This window comes from Alexandromys fortis, unplaced genomic scaffold (assembly GCF_014885135.2).
Source record: "Alexandromys fortis isolate MF-2015 unplaced genomic scaffold, M_Fortis_MF-2015_v1.1 scaffold_4, whole genome shotgun sequence".
Lineage (NCBI taxonomy): Eukaryota > Metazoa > Chordata > Mammalia > Rodentia > Cricetidae > Alexandromys > Alexandromys fortis.
The window spans coordinates 24,349,973-24,364,421 of NW_026067944.1; the positions used below are offsets into that span (position 1 = coordinate 24,349,973).

At 39.5% G+C, this 14,449-nt stretch overlaps 1 protein-coding gene across 1 annotated transcript in view; it reads left to right on the forward strand.

The window, feature by feature from the left end:
- Gsk3b (glycogen synthase kinase 3 beta) overlaps nucleotides 1-14,449 on the forward strand; it is a 186,886-nt gene that overhangs the window by 120,738 nt on the left and 51,699 nt on the right. The window contains exons 4-7 of the mRNA XM_050149099.1: nucleotides 3,019-3,129; nucleotides 6,370-6,500; nucleotides 9,852-9,958; nucleotides 11,899-11,996. Coding sequence (XP_050005056.1) covers nucleotides 3,019-3,129; nucleotides 6,370-6,500; nucleotides 9,852-9,958; nucleotides 11,899-11,996 — 447 coding nt within the window. The remainder of the gene's footprint in view (nucleotides 1-3,018; nucleotides 3,130-6,369; nucleotides 6,501-9,851; nucleotides 9,959-11,898; nucleotides 11,997-14,449) is intronic.

A 14,449-nucleotide genomic window follows, 5' to 3' on the forward strand; every position in this document is an offset into this window, starting at 1 on the left:
ACTGAGCCTGGGTCCTGCTTATACAGGTTGAGTTTCTCTTATTCGAGCTTTGGGACCAGGGATGTTGGATTTTGGAATTTTAAAGACTTTGAAATATTACATAGTGTGATGTCTTGAGAATGGCCTCAGAGTCTAAACATGAAATGTGTTTGTTTCACATGTGCCTCAAACACATTGTCTGACGTTAACTCTATACAAAACTTCAGCACATTCTTGTTTTCTGTGCTTTTATGTTGTTCTTGTTTGCTGCTGGCATTTACTTTTAGTTTAGTTTTATACGTTTTTTTAATTTAAATTTTATTTTATGTGTATGGGTGTTTTCCTGCATATGTGTCTGCTGTGCACCACTTATATGTGTCTGGAGCTTGAAAGGCCAGAAGGGGGCATTGGACCTTCTTGGACAGTTGTTAGCTGCCATGTGGGTGCTGAGAATAAAACCAAGAACACGTGCTCTGAACCACTAAGCCAGCTCTCCCTCTCCTGTTTCTTGAGGAAGGGTCTTGCTATGTATGCTTCCCAGCCTAGCCCGGAAGTCCTGAACTCTAGTCTTTCAGCGTCATGCCCCTAAGTGGCTGGAGAACACACCCCATCCTACTTTCCTGCCTACCTGTGACCAGCCTTTTCTACGAGACGATATGTTTTTAATGCCATGTTGGTACTCAAAATGTTTCAGACTTCAGAGCCTTTTGAAATTTTACTATACTGTTCTACTCCTCTGTGTTCTTGTTTTCGTTTCCCACTGTTCTAGACCAGTGGTTCTCAGCCATTCTCATGCTTCGGCCATTTAGTAGTTTCTCCTGCTGTGGTGACCCCCAACCATAAAATTGTTTTTGTTGTTACTTCATGACTGTGATCTTGATACTGTTGTGAATTGTAATGCAAATACTGATATGCAGGATGTATTTTCATCATTACAAATGAACCCAAAGGGGTCTTGACCCACAGGTTGAGAACCACAGTCCTAGAATCTTGTTTTTCCAGTTTTCCTTTATAATTTCACCTTTATCTTCTTAATATAAAAATGTATTTGAATCTCGTTTAAGCAGTAAAAACAGTACACGGAGCACAGCAGTGATCTTGCATGGCTGGCCTTGCCTTGTGTCACTGCCTGCCAGCTTTTACCTTCCTTTCCCCACCACCAGTTTGAAGAACAAACTTGAGGGCTATCTCGTCAATTAATAAATGAACTGCTTTGTGTCTCTTCCCCATTGCCTGCTCTCTTTTGAACCGAGAACCCCATCTTTCCCTTCTTTGAATGCAGGGATTCACTGTTTATCTCCAGCTGGCTTGGCCACCCAGAGATCCGCTTCCTGGGTTTAAAGGTGTGTACACCACACCTAGCCAGAACCCAAAATTCTTAATAGTGACTTTAAGTATTAAAAGCAGGATAGAATCTATCTCTCCCCTCAACTCCAATTTAATTTATTGATGATGATTTTTATATGAGATTCTCTCAGCACAATTGAGGTTTCTTTGTAGCCATGTTGCTTTTGAGTTCAGGCTAAACTGTACATAAAGCTAAATACCACCAGGATTATAAAAAACACACATTTTTTTCTTTAATACTTGTAGTGTTGCAAGATGCCCTGTCACTATCACGATATTTCACTCTGTCATTTTAGCCCCATACAGCAATAGGCACAGTTTAATTGTGGGTATAGCTGTGTTGTAGTTAAAGATTGTTTATAATCGGCAGGCTGGAGCCCTTGTTTGCTTACCCCTGTCCTGGTGAGAATGACAAACCTTAGTATCCCAGGTGGCTACCGAAGGAGGAAGACCACCAAAGGGAGAGATAACAAAAAGGTGTTTCTTGAGCTCTGTGGGATACATGAACTCATATCTTGAATATAGTTTTTTTTTCTCTGCTATTTTCATACTTCATTTAAAAAGCTAAGAACAGGGCTGGAGAGATGACTCAGAGGTTAAGAGCACTGGCTGCGCTTCCAGAGGTCCTGAGTTCAATTCCTAGCAACGACATGGTGGCTCACAGTCATCTATGAGATACGGGGACCCCCTTCTGGTGTGCAGGTACACATGGAGGCAGAACACTGTATACATAAAAAAATGAATAAAGTCTTTTTAAAAAAGATAATAGAAATTACATTTGATCTTAGTCGAAAAGAGGAGGAGTAGAGGAATGAGTTACATCTGGGTAATTTTATACCTGCACCCACCTTTTACCTACAGGAGGGAAGCCTTCTGTAGCAGCATTGGCCTGTAGGAGAGACTCCATAACCCTGGCACTGAAGCCGTTCCCTTGGGTTAGTCAGGAGAATTGTGAACACTGGCCTGCAGTGTCACCACTCAGTAGCCATTTTCTGCCTCAGTTTACCTAACTGGTGCTGGCTAGAACAGGGTGTGGTTAGTGCTTTGTTTTCTTTTTTCTGTCTTGCTAACATTGAGCTGCTGTCTTTATGCTCCTAAAAAGAGAAACTGACACCCCAGACCATTAATAAGCTGTGAGTATGATCTCATTGCCGCAAGTTTTGTTGCATGTTTTAGTGGCTGTTCTACAAATTTTAGACTGTCACACAAACAAAAACACTTGTGTGGAGACTAATGCATTTCAAGGACTACCCGCCCCAGCCTTTCATATGAATTGAAGAAACTGAAGCTGGGGCAGACTGACATACACACACCAATCAGCAGCAGAGCCAGGGCTCGCAGCCTGGTTTCTTAGCTTTCGACTCAACAATGTCATCAAGCTGTCTTTCCTGACAGGATGGGAGACATCGGTTTTTCAGCCTAGAAAATAGTAGAAGTTATGATGTGATAAACTATCCAAACATATGCATAGGCACTATGATGCGAATCTTAACAATACTGGGATTAGAAAGTGTAGTAAATGCATTTGTACAGGTCTGCTTATATTCAAAAGTAATTTTCTGTAATTACCCATATGAAACTTTTCTTTAAAATGAATGGATGTATGGAGAATATACTCTAATTTGAATACTTCAGATCAGTCTCTAAACTGTTTTTTGTTTGTTTTGTTTTTGTTCTTTCATTCTCTTTCAGAAAGATGAGGTCTACCTTAATCTGGTGCTGGACTTTGTTCCGGAAACAGTGTACAGAGTTGCCAGACACTATAGTCGAGCCAAACAGACACTCCCTGTGATCTATGTCAAGGTATGTAACAATGGAACAGCTTCCAGTTTGCAAAACATTTGATATGAGCTATGCAGAATATTGGATTTGTTTCAACGCTGTTGATACTGCATTTACTCCAGAAAAGCAGCAAACTAGATTTTGTTAGGTTCTTACTTGGTTTTGAGGCATGGAGTCCTTTGTACAGTTTTCATTACTCCACAAGGATAGAAGTGCTTGCTGTGCAAGCCTGGTCACTCGGGTTCTATTTTAGGACCTACATGGAGGTGGAAGAGAACCAACTCTAGGAAGCTGTCCTCTAGGCCTGCACACGCGTGCTAGGTTTTGTGTGCCCTATCTCACACACATCCTGTTGGAGGCACATGCACATGAGATACATTAATTGGAATAGATAATCTGATAAGATACAGATACTTTCATAGTGAGGGATTGATAGCCATAACACCTTGTGTGTGTGGTATGGGGTGAGGCACAAGGCCGGAGGAGGAGACGTGCTTTCTCCTCTGTAGCCTCCCTCCCACCTTTGCCTTGAGAAGGTCTCTTACTGACCCTTACAGAAGCTCATGGTGTGGGCTCGCCTGGGTCTCCCTTTCCACCCAGAGCTGGGGTCACAGCCAAGTGCAGCTAGTCCCAACTTTTTACACAGGCTCCGGAGATCCAAACTCAGGTTTTCGTGTGTGTGCAGCAAATACTCTAATCCTGAGAGACATCTCCCAGCCCCATAACATCATTTTAGTTTAAGATGTCTTTGTTGTACCACACAGCACAGCAGGAACCTACTAAGTAAATTTATAGTTATTAGTATCTTCATTTTAATGCTTTATTACTATTTGTAGACATATTTATTACATTTATTACAATTGTAGAAATTTAAACTTGTCAGTTTTAAACATAAACAGATATTCTTTAGTTTTTGGTATCTAATACTAATAATAATATTAGTGTTATTAAAATATGAACTAATTTCAAAGTAGCTAGGAATTTATCTAGTAGAATCCTAATCACAGTTGTGGTAGATGATTAGAAACATATTTTTCCTCTCTTTTGGAGTGAGGTAGGGGAGGAATGAACAGGATATTTTCTGTGGCTTGGAACTTTTGATATTTGTAGCAATCCTCTTGCTTCATTCAGCCTCCTGAGTGCTGGGATTAAAACTGTGAATTACTGAATCTAATTAGAGACATATTCTTATTATCTGTGCCATCAACAAGGGGTTGTTTGAATTTTCTTTTCTTTTTCTTAATGGCAGCAATATAATTAGTAACTTATTTTATCCCACACTTGACATAGAGCTGTCTTGGAGTAATAATCCAAACACTGCCATCTTCAACTGAAAATAATTTAAAGCTCGGGGTAGGGGTGGGAAACGGGTACATAACTGACTTGAAGTTAAGAACAGTATATACACTAAAGAGGAAATTGGGCTGCTAAAGGGGCTCCTCTCCTCACAAGGGATCGTGAATAAATCATTTTATGGTCAGACTTTAATGGAGACCGGGTTTCTCTGTTTAGCCTTAGGCTGTCCTGGAACTCAACTCTGTAGTCCAGGCTGGACTTGAAGTCACAGAGATCCACTTGCCTCTGCCTCCTGAGTGCTGGGATTAAAGGCGTGGGCGCCGCCACCACCACCAATCTATTGTTTTTATATGTTGTTTGTTTTTTAAATCAGACGCTACCTCTCTGATTTGAATCATTACAGCAATGATTTCCTTGGTGTTAACTGGGAGTAGAGCTCATAAAGTAAGCATGTAGAAAGATTTAAAGTGAGCCTGACTGGATAAGGGCACGTGTTTACAGTCTCCGCAGTCTGGAGTGAGAGGGCGTGACAGGATGAAGGCCAGCTTGTAGAAAGCCGGAGTCTGTCATGGGAGAGATTACAGATAAGTAAGTAAATACATAAGGAGGGAGGGAGGAAAGAAAGAAGAAAAAGAATGAATCACAATGTTGGTCTTGAAATAAATAGAATATTTATTTATTGAGGCCTAATAGTTCTGGAGGATAAGGTGCATCAAGGTGGGAGCGCACGGGGCAGCCGTCACGTTCAGAGGATATGCGGTGCGTGAGCTTCCCTTCTTCTTGTATGCAGTTCAGGAACTTCACCCATTGAATAATGCAGCCCACATCCAGATGGTTTCCCTTCTCAGTCTAGAAATGCCCTTACAGACGTGGTTATTCTAAGTACCGTCAAGCTAGCAATTAAGATTTACCATTAGCCAGGCTGTGGTGGCACGTGCCTTTAATTCCAGCAATTAGGAGGCTGAGGCAGGCGGATCTCTGTGAGTTCGAGGCCAGCTCTGGTCTAGTTCCAGGACGGGCTCTAATACTACAGAGAAACCCTGTCTCAAAACAAACAAACAAACAAACAAAGGATTGATCATCCCAGTGTCAGTGGCGTCTGTTTGTTTGATTTTCAAGACAGGGTTTTTCTGTGCAGCCCTGGCTGTCCTCAAGATTACTCTGTAGACCAAGCTGGCATTGAACTAGGGGATCCCCCGGCCTCTGTTATTAAATGGCATTGGAAATCTACATTATTCTGAAAGATGATAATTCTACTTACTAGCAGAGTTACTGATGTCTCAATAGGCAGTTGATTAGATTTCTTACTCTACCTGTGAGTTTTCCTAGGCCTTGATTAATGATTTCAGAAAGACAAAAAAAAAAAAAAAGGCTAACATTTCAGAAAGATAAATGATACTAAATATGACACTATGCTTTTATAACCTGAGATACTAGAAAGAATAATGAGCCTGACTTCTGATCTAAAAGCTGCTATCTATCACCCATATGGCTTTTATGATCTCTCTCTGAGCTCTTCATCTGTGTTTTAAGTAAAAAAAAAATCTATTGAGCTGTCTTGAGGTGAGATGTTAAAGTGGGTGAAGGGGATTAAGTCCTGGACTTGGTGCCTGCCTGGCAAGTTCTCTGCTGCTTAGCCACGTTCCCAGGCCTCTGTACATTTTGAGATATGGTCTCACTGAGTTGCCCAGGTAGGCCTTAAACTTGGACTTCTCCTGCCTCAGTTGTATGCCACCATGCCCGGATCCTTTTCTAAGTTACTAAAGAATAGCATAAATACATGTTTTATGATACTTTGATTCCCTAATTTATGTAGAAATAGCATACAACTTATTTGGGGAAAACTGTGTACTAATGATCATCAGCATTTTCGAGGTCTGCCCAGAGTGTTATTCATTTACTGCACAATGATTCAGCAATGTTGGAAACCAGAGGTATTAAATTCATGTCTGTTATTTATTCCAGTTGTATATGTATCAGCTGTTCAGAAGTTTAGCCTATATCCATTCCTTTGGAATCTGCCATCGAGATATTAAACCACAGAACCTCTTGTTGGATCCTGATACAGCTGTATTAAAACTCTGTGACTTTGGAAGGTAAGCTAGTTTTCTCACTCACTTCCCTTTCCTCATACTCTCTTCAGTATATTACAGTGGTAGTCTGGACCCTGTAATCCTTTCTCAGGGAATATAAATTATTGTAGCTCGTGAGAATGGTCTTGTTAATTTGTGTTGGAATAATAAATTTGTGTACCTTTCATCTAACATGTAACTTTTGAGGATTATTTCCTTATACAGGTTGAAAGATTAAGTATGTTTAGAGATTTTTAAAATAATAATATAATTGTTATTAATATCTAGTAGCAATAAAATATCCAAACAAGTTATGATATATACAAATACAGTGTTCTACATGGCACTGAGGAAAACACGAGGGAATTGTCTGAACTGGAAAGGAATGACATCTAGGAAGTATTAAAGGAGGAAAGTCAGGGCCGGCAAAATGGCTCACTTGGGAAAGGCATTTGCTATCAAGACTGAACTTGAGTTTGATCCCTGGAACTGACTTGGTCCTGCAAGTTGTCCCCTGACCTCCACAGAAGTACAGACATTCAAGCTGATGACTGTGGTGACACCTGCTGATAACCCAAGTGCTCAGCAGACTAAGGTGTTTGAGGCTGAGCTAAGCCACATGGTAAACCCGTGCAAACAGAACTGCTGCCCCATTAGTACTATAGAGGTTTGGGGGTGAGCGTGGTGTAAAACACATGAATGCCTGATCATGGCTTATTTCTAAATTAATAAGTAATGTCCCAGACATGATTTCTTGTGGGATGGAACATTTTTCAGATTATTATATACTCAAGAAACTTGCATACTTATTCATCTTTAGTACTGCTTGAGTTTATGTAATGTGTGTGTGTGTGTGCTCCATTTTCATTACAAATAATTTTTTTAAGTTATACACACACACACACATCCTTTTAACTTCACTTAACCTCAATTTAGAAGTGAGGTACAACATCGAGAAACCGTATTTAGTTTGATTTCTTAAACCAATTTCTTGATCATACACTGTTTCTTAGTAGAAAAACGCGATGCTTTCGCTTTCGGTAGTCAGTGGCTGTAAGCCTCCCCACGTGCAGTCAAGCCTGTGTCCATAGTAGGATAGAGCATCACACATACTCTGTGACAGCCACCAGCAAAACTCTCCCCTTTGTTCTGAAACATCTGTCTTTATAACTTGGATTCTCTCCTGTCTAATTTTTTTCCATCCTTGTTAGAAATTCTTCTTTTTCAGTTTAGCACCACCAATTATATATTGACCCATACTTCTACGTCTTTTATAAAGACTTTACACCAAACCGCAGAGTGAATTGTGGGTTTAACAACAGATATATTTTCCCTGGGTGCAGGGAGATACTGGAAGAAAGTGAACAAATCTGCTGTCAGTAAGTTGGTTCTTCCTCTCATTCCGCACCTTGTTCAAACATCCCTGTTTGCAATTTTGATTATAAACCCTCCCAGTATCTCACTCTGCAGGCTGTGGCTCTCTGAAAATATGCATCTAACGTTCACATTTGATGGTTGGAACGGAGCCCCACAGTGTATTTCATGTAGGAAAAGCTGCCTGGATTAGCTAGGGCTTGTTATTTGTGCAGTGCCTCGCCGTGGAAAGCAGATGCTAAGTACTGTCAGAGCACTGTTGGCACTGGGATTCTCCTGGGATGTAAAGTGGCTTTGTCCTCATAAGTTGAAGAAGGAACTCACACAGGTGTGGAACTAGCCCATTCATACCAGCTCTGAAGTAGGACTTTGCAGACACTCCATGCTCTTAGGTACTAGGGTGGCAGAAACTTAGTTGAACAGTCTTATGTTCTCCTCAATAATTTTTTACTAGGTGAAGAAAGGCCTGGCAGTAGCAGGAAGGGACCAGAATCGCTGAGGTCACAAGTTAGAGAGTCAAAACCTCTCACTTGCAAAAGAAAAAGTTAGCTTCATCAGTATTGAGGGGGTAGAATAGCCAGGCTGTAAAAGCTGTCAGTTATATAATTTTGACTTATTGTAAAATTTCTTACAATATTTAAGAATCTGTTTGTCAATTAAAAGTGGACCTTGTTTATTTTGGTTTTGAGACAGAGTCTCTCTGTAGCCCTGTCTGTCCTAGAAACTCACTGCCTTTGCCTCCCAGTGGTGTGCTGGGACTTAGGCCATGTCCTGCCGTTTGTTTAAATTCTACATCCTAGGCTATATTCAAGGAGCTATATTCTAAGCCCCCAAAGTGCACTCTGAAGGTGGAAAAGTCCTAAGTGTCTTGATTTTCTGATGGCTGAAAACATTCTTAATGTATCAAGTGGTTGTTTTATGTGGGCCTGAGAAGGTTAAATTTTGAAACTGCTAATGAAGGGAAAACAAGTTTAGCATGATCATTGACTAAAAGTAAATTGGGGGGAAGGAAGCCTAGACATTAGGTTGGAGGACCATTTCTCCTGGCTGTGTCTTTGCCTTCCTGTACCTTTAGCTCGGATATTTTCTGATTTGATTTTGTGTGTATTTATCTCCTGTGTCAGTGTATCTCGTAGGTCAGCTTGCTGATTTGGAGTGGGGTCATCTGAGGGACACTGTAATTCACGTCAGTGTTTAAGTCTATATACTGTAAAGTACTTTAGGAGCAAAATTGTAATAATATGTAAACAGAGATAGAATTTATAAGTCCTGAGTTGTTTTTCCCCTGAAGTTGAATGCCTTTTTGCAGTTTGTTTAGTAACAGGTGTTTAGACAGTTAGCAAACTGAATAGAATATAAGAGCATGGATAGTTTGGTTATGTAAACCTTGAATTGGTCATCCTGAGTCAGAAGTCCAATTTAAAAGCAGAGGGCAGTTTCTCACCCTTTTTTTTTTTAAAAAAAAAAAGCATGTAGGTGAAGGGTATTGATACATTCATCTGTTCTGATCTAGTCTCACTCTTTACATTTCCTGCCCCTTATCTTTATATTTTATTTAATTATTATATATGAGACGGGGTTTCCCTGTGTAGCTTTGGCTGACCAAGAAGTCTCACTGTAGATGAGGCTGGCTTCCATCTCACAGAGGTTCAGCTGTCTCTGCCTCCTGAGTGCTGGGATTGCACCACTGTGCCTGGCAACCATTTTTATATTTCAGAAACAGAATTCAGGAAACAGGGGACCCAAAAAATTCAAAATCTGTATCCTTTTGTAATTTTTAATCTCTTTGTTTTTTTAGGTAACACTTGACAAATGCTTCCTTTAAAAATCACTACTTTTTTATACCAGTTTGATGAGATTGCGTATTTCTTTGTAAACAGTTACAAGTGTGTTGTTGCATTATTGCAGTCTTCTGAGGCTTAGGTAAATGTGGTGTGTGAAATGCTCATTTCTTTGATGTATGGATTTAAAGATTGCTTTTTATCTCTATTTTTTCATTAGTGCAAAGCAGCTGGTCCGAGGAGAACCCAATGTTTCATATATCTGTTCTCGGTACTATAGGGCACCAGAGTTGATCTTTGGAGCCACTGATTATACCTCTAGTATAGGTGAGTACAAAACCCAAATATAGTGCTTATAACTGGTCATTGCACCCTGATTCTTAAGAGTTTCTCCAACAGGGAAAGGGCATGGCTGCAATATATTTTTGCAGAAATGTGTAGAACTAAATTTAACTAAAATTAACCTTTTAGACTTTAATGTGTATTTTTCTATTTCTATGCTTTTTAGCATTCAAATTGTAAAAGTATTATTTTGTATTGTAGTTGGTTAATGCATTTGTTTTGAACTTAAAGTTTCAAATGAAGTGTAAGTACTATAGCTCTTTTATTAAGTTTATTTAAAAGATTAATGAGGCAAGGATGAATGGCAGGAAGATGCATGCCATGGCATGCATGCGGAGGTCAGAGGACAACTTTGGAGTCTGCTTTCTCCTCTGTCCTTATGTAGGTTCTGTGGATCAGACTCAGGCCTTCAGCTATGCAATGCAAGAATTTTTATCTCCTGAGCTGTCTCATGGATCCTGTATTAGTTTTCTAGTTCTCCTGAAATATTTACTTCTGAGCCTGATACCTACTTAGATAACTGATTAATTAATAATGTTACTTTTAAAATGTTAATACTGTAATTGATAAGGCAGTAATATTTTCGAATTTCTACTGTATGCATTACTTAATTTTTGGTCAACTTAACTCATTAGTTCAGCTACACCCACTGGTTGTTTAAAAGTTTCACTAGAAATATCTAGTGATACAAGGATTAGAGAGAGTTGAAATCTTCATTAACCTGTCTTACCTGTTCTAGTACATTTGCTGTGTCAGCACAAAGACCATGATCCTCTGGATCTGAAAAGCAAGACAAAATCCATCAAACTTAAGGCTAGGTTTGATAAGGGACAAAATGATTTTATTTCATATTTTAATTGTGTGTGCATGGGGTTGGGAAGCTGAGACTGACATCAGGTATCCTCTCCCTGAGCTGTAAAATGAAAATGATGGCTAATTCTCCCTACTTTTCATGGTTACTATGAGAAGTAAATAAAATGTTACTAAAGTACTATAGGAATAGAAGGTGACTTTCTTAGTATATTTATTAACTCAGTGGTCCCCAAGAGCAAATTTAACCCTTTGTCCTTGGGAATGTCATTCGATATTCTAATTGATCAGTGTCTTATTCAAATGTTTGATATTGGTTATCTATACTATATATACCTATATGGAAGATACTGTATTGAGTTGTGCCAGGCTCACCTAAAATAATTACAGTCAAATTGTCTGACACATGGATCGTTTATGTAAGCCTAACAAGCATGGATTTGGCCCATTTTTAGATCTAAGATGCTTTCTTCTTAAAGTTTTTAAAATTTATGTGTATAAAGTGTTTTGCTTGTATATATCCACATATATATACATATATATGCCTGCATATGTATATAGATAACACGTGCATACTTAGTGCCTGTAGAGGTCAGAAGAGGATGTCGAATTTCTTAGAATTGAAACTATGGATGGTTGTGAACCATCATTTGGATGCTGGGAATCTAATGAGGTTCTCTTCAAGCGCAGAAAGTGCTCTTAATGAATGAGCAGTTTCTCCAGCCCTGATCTTGGTTCCTAAGGCTAAGTAAGATTTGTTTGTGCACACAGGAACCAGAGGCAAGTAGATCTCTTGTGAATTCCAGCCAACCTAGGGCTTACATAGTGAGTCAGCCCTAGTTTCTCTATGTGTGTCTCCCTGTCTCTCCCTTTCTTTACTCTCACACACACATACTGTAAGAGATGAATACTTATAAATAACATGTATTTGTTAAAAAATAAAAAGGGTTCAAGCATATGAATAGTTTTTTTAATTAGCAATATGTGGGATGAAGCCATCACTGATTCTGACTAAATTATTGTCATTTGGATATAACCAGTGCTATGTGATAAAAATAAGATATAGATTTCACCTCAAATTATAGTGTTATAACCTCCCCCCTTTTTTTCTTCAGATGTATGGTCTGCAGGCTGTGTGTTGGCTGAGTTGTTGCTAGGACAACCAATATTTCCTGGGGACAGTGGTGTGGATCAGTTGGTGGAAATAATAAAGGTGAGATGGTTGAGGTATACTTTTGAACCAAAAATGCCATACACACAGACCCCCCCCCCCAAAAAAAATACAGAACAACATTTAAACAGTGGGGAAATGATCCAGATGTGAAAACATGTACAAACACGAGGACCAGAGTTTGAGTCCCCAGAAACCCGTGTGAGTGTTGACTGGGCCTGACATTTTCTGCCGAGAGAGCTCAGAGTAAGCTGGTTGGAAAGAGTAGCTATATTTGCAAGCTCTGGTTGAAACCCTATGTAAATAAATATTGTGGAATAGTGACCAAGGATGGTTGCTGATCTTGGGCCTACGTGTACACGTGTACACATAGGGATAAAAAAGGAGAAAGGAATTGTAAGTTATTTAGCCTGCTGTGGTATAGAACAGGTTTTTAAATAAACATTTAGGTTTTTTTAAGATTTATTTTTATGTTTACCATATGAAAATTTTTTTTGCCTGCTTGTATAGTTGTGTATTACCTGTGTGCACAGTGATCCCAGAAGCTAGAAGAAGGTGTTTGATCCCTTGGATCCTCAAACTGGGGTTACAGATCATTGTGAGCTGCCACATGGATTCTGGAATCAAACCTGTATCCTCTGGGAGAGCAGCCAGTGGTGTTAGTCACTGAGACATCTCTCTAGCCCCATGATTAAATTATTTTAAGGTCTATTTCATAATTAAATATTTTTCCTTTTAATATAAGGAAAAATAGAGGCTCCGTGTCACTGTGTCCAGATACAGTTGAAAAGGCCAGTGGTTGGTCATCTTCTTTCAGTCTGTGTTTAGTTGGGTTATGCAGCTGAGACCACTTTTTGGTAGCGATTTTTAATTTCAGACTGAAACCTTAACTTTATTAACAATACTGCTTTTTTCCTTAAAGATTAGAAAAACGTAGTGGAAGTCATATAAGAACACAAAGCAATCTTGTAGAAGACTTTAAAGTGTAAAAAATATTGTTCAGTATTTTTGAGACAAGAACTGGGCATTGTAAACAGACTCTGTGTCTCAAAGGGAGTGATACTTTTAGAACTTCTGAGAAAGGACTGCTGTTTATTTGGGCTTTGGTTTAATTCAGGATTTTCCAGATATCGACCATCTCCCTTCCTGCTTAATATTCCTTTCTTGACTACTCCACTCACACAGAGATTTGCCTAGAAATTTTTTAAATGTTTGGTTCCTGTGAATATATAGCAAACAGTTTTCCACTTTTATGTCAGTGGTTTACATTTTCACAGATAAGTCAATGTTTTTTATATTGTGATACATTTTTTTTATTACTTTATAAATAATACTATTCAAAATTTCCACTTCCTCCCCTCCTCCTACTCCCCCACTGGCCCTTCCTCCTCCCCCTCCAGTCCTAAGAGAGGGCAGGGTACCCTGCCCTGTGGGAAGTCTAAGGCCCTCCCATCTCCATCCAGGTCTAGGAAGGTGTGCATCCAAACAGACTAGGATCCCAAAAAGCCAGTACATGCAGTAGGATCAAAACCCAGTGCCATTATCATTGACTTCTCAGTCAGCCCCCATTGTCAGTCCGGTTTGATCACATGCTCGTTTAGTCCCAGTCTAGGTGGCTTTGGTGCACTCCCATTAGCTCAGGCACACTATCTCAGTGGGTAGACCAAACCCCTCACGGTCCTGACTTCCTTGCTCATCTTATCTTCTCCCTCTTGCTCTTCAAATGGACCTTGGAACTAAGTCCAGTGCTCTGATTGGGTCTTTGTCACTATCTCCATCCATCACCAGATGAAGGTTCTATGGTGATATTCAAGATATTCATCAGTATGACTATGGGACAAGGCCAGTTCAGGCACCCTCTCCTCTGCTGCCCAAGACCTAGAGGAAGGGCGGATATGGGAGCAGGGAAGAAGATACCTTGAGTCAATTTTTTAAAAAAGATTTATTTATTTTATGTATACAGTGTTCTGTATGCATATGTACCTGCCAGAAGAGGGCACCAGATCTTATTACAGATGGGTGTGGTTGCTGGGAATTGAACTCCGAACATCGGGAAGAGCAGTTCAGAACTTCTTAGCCATCTCTGCAGCCCCAGAATAGTCAACTTTTTAAGGGAGGACAGGGACTTGTTCCCAAGTATAAATTTCTTTATGAAGCAAAGACTGATAGCTAAAATACTTTTGATAAAGAATAAATTGGAAGACTCATGTCCTAGTCTCAAGACTTAAGTGTTCAGTTGCACATGAATGGGATAAATTGAAAGTCAAGAAATTTTTTTTTCTGTTTTTGAATTTAGAGTACTATTAGGACCCTGAACCTTTTCTCTCCCCAATATGATATTTTTATTGATTATTTGGGAATTTCACATAATGCACCCCAATAAGAAATAAATCTCTATATTATAGCTAATTGACTTTTTTTTTGGACATGAATTCCAAGATAGTTCAATAGGAGAAAACAGTCACCAGAGGCAGGAATACTTGGACTACTGGGTA